We start from the raw sequence: 6000 nt of genomic DNA, 5'->3' as shown, positions 1-6000 counted from the left end.
AAAGGAAAGTACCGCGTCTCTCCTTTAAATACAATGAAACCAAGGCACAAACAGAGGTGAGATTGCTTGCCTAATGTCACAGAGCTGAGTCCCCTCTTCTGTTGGGTGGTAGGGAGGACGATAGCTAGAAAGTAATCCTTAACTGTTACAGGTTAATGTTTTATGGATCAATGATAAAATGGAGGACAATAAAATGTGCAAATAGATAAGCTATCAAATCCATGGGCTCTGGTCATTAAAAGCTTCCTCTATAACTTGAGGACATTTCACTTCCTATCTTTTCTTATTTATACTAATAAAAAGTTTTGGTGATAACAATCATCAATTTTACTTAGGTGAATTTTTAAGTCAAAATATACTATAGAATTTTTTTTTAAAATTACGATTGGTAAGAGTGCTTCTATATATTCTCTTAGACTACAGGACCCTGTGGAATCACGAAACGTGGATCACTTGAAACCCACTCTTTTTAACTAAAACCAGATATAGCATTATAAGAGAGTAAGAAAACTGAATCCCCAGACCTGGATAGTGATCACTCCTGCAGCATTAAAAGAAAATATCTGATGAAAGAATCCCAAATAGGTGCTAGGGAGCTGGCTTAGTCTGTTAAGAGCTTGCGTGCATGCGCCAGCACTGCTATAAAAAAATGACAGCCAGTTCCTATGGCCTCAGCACAAAGAAGAAGCCCCCTGGTGCTCACTGACTACTTGGCGAATAGAATCCCCGAGCCCAAGTTTCAGTGAGATCTCAAAAAATAAAAGGGAAAGCATGAGAACACTGACATCGACCTCTGACCTACACACAAACACGTGTGTGCGCACTTGTACCACACACACACATATGCCTTTCAAGAGAAATGAGTAAAAACTCAAAGTACAAAACAGCCCAAAATTATTTTTATTCCTTATTGGGGTCATTTGAGGTCTTCAGCAATTTTGATTCAATCTGAGATCTTCTTGGGAAGACTGGCTTCTGAGGAGTGAAACAGTACTGAGGAGTGTGGAAGAGCCACTTTTCTGACACGAGTTCCGATATGGACTTCCAGGGATTGTCTGCACTACGAGGTGGCTGCAGGGGTTGCCGGCAGATGGAAGTGATCAGGTCCTTTCTGCTGTCCAGCTCAGCAGAAGAAACACTCTGCCTTGAGAGTCTCACCAAGCCATTCTTGTCAATGAGCGAGACCGTCTTAAGGGGACAGGCTGCCTTTTTCCTGGGAGGTTGCCTTCTTGGACTATTCCATATTTGTGAATCTGAAGCCTGATGTTGGAACTTTTCCTCACCAGACTTGCACAGAATTGGAGCCAAGGTCTTCTTTCCTCTGCCGGGAACATATTTTGGTTTTTCTGAAACCAGAGAAGGCTGTGTGCTTTTAACTCTCTGAAACCTACGTATATTCATACACATTGCAGTGTTCACTGTGTCAGAACTCTGAGCACTGTGGAAGTTTAATTTAGGCACATTCTCCCATAATGAAAAGCCATACCTAGAACCGTTAGGGAATAGATGGTTCATGCTTTGAGGCCAAGACCTCCTGCCCCGGGACCTCTGGATTTCCCTTAGAAGGCTGCAAAAGATCAAAAATGTGTCAAAACATAGCTGTCTATTAACACAAATACTCAGAAAGTCTACTTCTTTTTGAGACATGCAAAAGAAACTCACTGTAGTATTCCCTCAATGGAAGCATGGGAAGGCCCCAGGTGAGCTGCCCTTAAATCAAGTGACCTATACAAATAGCTGACTGCCTCCATTGTGGCATGATGGCAGAAGTCACCTGACAACAGCTGGCCTGCTGGAGAGATGGGAAAAGAGAATGTTAGAGGTTTTTTTAATTACTACCTTTATACATGTAAAAGATTTATAAGGCCAGCATTAGAGCACCATCTGTCCTAATACCCTGCCAAAGACATTGTCACCTTCATCTGGCGTGAAGAAACGGTCAGATACGGATACAAGGATACTAGGTCTGAGTAGAAGAGACAGAAGCTGACTAGACACTCTTCAGACATAAAAAAGGAAGAAGAGAAGGGGGACGAAGATGGGAGGGGACAGTGCTGTCAGCTGAAAGAGACAAGTAAGTGCAACCAAGCCCTCAGGAGAATCAGGAGAGCAGCTCAGGTGTAGGGAGCGGGCCCAGCATGCGCTCCATCCTCAACAACAGCAACAACAACGAACACACGCACACATGCGCACACACACACACATACACACAGGCAAACTGAATAGGATATTCTGGGATTGAAACCCAAGGTGCTATCACTGATAATACTGCTACACTATAGGAAGAGAATCTGTGGAGATTATTGATCGTTGGCCATTCAACCGATAATCATCTTACATCCTAGTTCTGTTTCCTAACTTGATTATTGGATTGTGGTTGTGCTGTCCTTGTACCTTGAAAACATTCTTGGAAGTAGACAGAGACACAACTGCAACCATCTTTCGATGATCCCAAAAAGTGTGTACATGTGTGCGTGTATGTGGAAGTGTGTGTGTGTGTGTGTGTGTGTGTGTGTAAACAATACAAATGCAGTGAAGTGTTAAAAGCTGGTGAATGTTACCGTGGTTCATTGTACTGTTCTCAAAATTTGATATGTTTAAATTTTTTCCAAACCAAAAAAAGGAAAAGAACCTTTGCTGTCAGGTGCCGTTGTCAATATTAATTCAATATTAATTCTCTGAAGTATGTTAAAGGTCAAAACAGATTCTTTTAAAATCTGGTTTTAAGGTGGTTTTCATTTATCCATTTTTGCTATTTTTAGAACTGCTGATTTTTTTTATTATTTTTTTTCTTTTTTTTGGTTTTTCTCTGTGTAGCCCTGGCTGTCCTAGAACTTGCTCTATAGACCAGGCTGGCATCAAACTCACAGAGACCCATCACCTGCCTTTGCCTCTGCCAGAGGCCAGCCCCAGTGTGGGGTGTTTCTTCTTTTTTGCCATTCTTCTTGAGGCAGGGGAGGGGGAAGAGTGTAGGCGGAGGTAAGAGATTCTGGGGTAAGACTTTGTCTTACAGGAAATTTAGGGTTGCTGTATAATCAAAAGTTTGCTTATCTAAGTCTAACTTTCTATGCTACTGTAGCTGACCTGCCCTCTGTGTTCCTCTGAGGCCAGAGACTGCAGTCTCAGGCACTTAGCACCTCATCCTAAAACAGCAGGAGATTAAGTAAAGGGTTACTCAATAGAGCCTTTTGCCTGTTGTCCAGATTCCTCCTGCTTGTCAGGCTAGGGGGAAGTTTGGAGCAATAAACTTCTACTGAACCAGGAGAAGAGAATAACATTTGCAGGAGGAAAAAACTTTTACATAAGCGAATATGCATAATCTCGTATAAGTTCATATACAGATTCATACACACTCATTTATACATTTTCATTCAAACCCAGATGGTGCCAGCTTGCATGCACTTTCACAATTACATACTTACAGACACATCCATACTTACATATTTGTATATGGAGCAAAAGACCAAGCACTGGTGCAGAAAGAACTCACTCATTCTGGATGAAAAATGAGCTTCAATCTTTATTACATAAAGAAAGAAAAGGCTTCGACCCTTTTAATGCTAAATGAATTAAACCCATGTTTGTAAGAAAAAAGTTTTGTTTCTTTTAACAAGACTAAGCTGCCTTGTCCTTACCATGGGACAGACAGGCCTGCCTGCTCCTTCTGCTCTCTGCAGCGTCTTCTTTTTCCTCGCTCCCTCTGCATTCTGCACATTGCTCTCTTAGTATTTTATGTTACCTATAGTTTCTAAATTATTCCACTCTGCATTCTCCTTCTAATCTAAAAAAAAAAAAAAAAAGTCCCCTCTAAAAACTTCTCCTCAGCTCAGTTCCTTTCTCAGCTCAGTTCTTCTCAGCTCCGTTCCTCTCACCCCAGTCCCTCAGTTCTGACTCTTCTCTTTCTCCTCTGCTCTTAAACATCACTCAGAACACATGACCACATGCTAAAAAGTTCATCACAGGTTCACACACAAAATCCAATCATAAATTGAAATAGAAGTTTACAACATGTTTACATGCACATTCCATTTACAGTTACAGCTCCACAGCTTCACTGAAGGCTTAAAACCATAACTAAGTTATAAGTGAAGGTTTGTATAGATAAACCCACTCAATATTTTATCTTCTGTCTCAGCACCTATAATAAATCATTAGTTCCCTTTTTATGACCGTTAGTTAATTGTTTTATAACTTCTTGGAATGTTCTCCGAGTAGGATAAAGTCTGGTTATTATCTAAGAGCAATTAACTGGTGACACTTGGGAGACTGGCAAAGTTCTCATCACAGTTTTGACTATCAGAAAAGGACCTAATAGCAGTCCCACTATAAATAAGCTGATAATCACTGATAAAATTTTAGGAATTCTTATAGGATCATCATAAAGACTTAAGTCATCTATTTATCTATATAGCATCACTAGAAGACAATACATCTTTATGGATCTGCAGAGATCCACTCCAAAGGGGTATACTATTACTTAGTGATTATTATATATGTTTAATAATAACAGGAAAAGCATATTAATAGCAGGAATCTTTCCTAACATGAATCCCTTACAGCCTTGCTTAATAAGGGTGCACCTATCACAGACTATATAATAATCCAAAGCAGGCCATTTCAGGATGATCACCTGCTAGTTATTAGCTTGTCCCATTATTGCTCCTGACATGCCTCCTGATTGCTGGGATTAAAGCCATGCACCAATACCACCCAGCTAGAACTGCTGGCTTATTGTCTTGGTTACAAATGCACTGCAAGTTTGGTGCCAGCAGGACACTGACTGGGACCTGGGCTAGAAAAACCACTGAGGATGTGAGGGCTGCAAGTGTAGACATGTAGACAGGTGCCTGAGCTAATAACCAGGTACATGACTGTAGTGACCATCTGTCTGCTAATCCAAGAAGAGCGACACCTGACACCATCATCATCTGTCTTTTCCATTTGGTCTTTTCCACAGTACACACATCGACCTGTGGCTCAAACAGGAAAATGTACCCAAGTGTGAAGTAAAAAGTTCTCCCTTCCCTGTGCCTCTAGAGGCAGTGCCATAGGTTTCCAGGGCCTTTAAAGAATGTTCAGTGACGTGCACGCTGCATATCTCTCAGAGATGGTCCAGCCTGCCCAACAGCTGACTGGGTTATGACTGGACCGTAATGAGCATCACGGACTTCCACTTCCAGTCTTTCTCCCTGCAGCCCTATCACATGAGTCACACTGCCTGCCGCCTTTTCTAGAAGTCTAAGGGGGAGTTTGGGGAGGTTGTCTGCTTAGCCATCTGTCCTTGGTTTGGAATTCTTCCATGACTCCCTGTGATGTTTCCAGCTGCCGTCGCATGGCCATCTGAGTTACTCGGTTGTGATGGCTGAGTGCCCTTACAAGGGAAAATGGAGAAACATAGAACATCATATAGCTGGTACAGCAGAACCCCCTGAAGAGATTCTCTGCCCACCCATCTCCAGGTCCTGCAGAGTGACTGCTGTTCTCCTAGAAGCTCTTTTGAGAGGCACTACGGAGCTAAGTTGTTCCTGGGGCAGCTTCCACTGATGCATGGCCCTTCATCCAAGGCCCTTCCTTCCCCTGTGGCCCAGGGCAGATCTGTAGCTATACCTTTGACCTTGGCATGTTCCTTAATACAACCTGATCCTTTCTTCTTTGTCAGCGGGTAAACTTTCAGGATCGGGCGGCTTTGCCTTGGCCTGGCTGCAGACCTCACCCTAGAACTGGTACCAGCTGGCTTAGTCTGGTCAGTTCTCCTGACCCAGGGGGAAGACAACCAGCCAGTGAATGTCAATTAACTCAGGAATGTCTGGGCCTTCTCCCATAGCTAACTTGTTTTCTTAATGGGGAGGGAGTCAAGCACCGAGTTGCTTGCTTCTGTTGGTTGGCTTATCTCATTAAATCACTGTAATAATCCAATGGGCAGATAGTATTAGCCCCTTCTGGGGAAAGAGACAACTGAGGCAGTGATGCCCACAAGCCCAGAAAATAGTGCAGCTGGGC

At 42.6% G+C, this 6000-nt stretch overlaps 1 protein-coding gene across 3 annotated transcripts in view; it reads right to left on the bottom strand.

Moving 5' to 3' along the window:
• Positions 1 to 878: 878 nt before the first annotated feature.
• The window catches only part of LOC110303963 (tetratricopeptide repeat protein 41), a 76371-nt gene continuing 71249 nt past the window's right edge, over positions 879 to 6000 (bottom strand). For all 3 annotated transcript variants that reach the window (XM_021175204.1, XM_029482185.1, XM_029482186.1), the window contains exons 15-16: positions 1663 to 1792; positions 879 to 1567 (exon numbers count right to left, since the gene is read on the bottom strand). In XM_021175204.1, coding sequence (XP_021030863.1) covers positions 901 to 1567; positions 1663 to 1792 — 797 coding nt within the window. In that variant the 3' untranslated portion in view covers positions 879 to 900. The remainder of the gene's footprint in view (positions 1568 to 1662; positions 1793 to 6000) is intronic.

Source organism: Mus caroli, chromosome 10 (genome assembly GCF_900094665.2).
Source record: "Mus caroli chromosome 10, CAROLI_EIJ_v1.1, whole genome shotgun sequence".
NCBI lineage: Eukaryota > Metazoa > Chordata > Mammalia > Rodentia > Muridae > Mus > Mus caroli.
The sequence above is the reverse complement of the archived record's forward strand: the minus strand, read 5'-3'. Positions and strand labels throughout refer to the sequence as shown.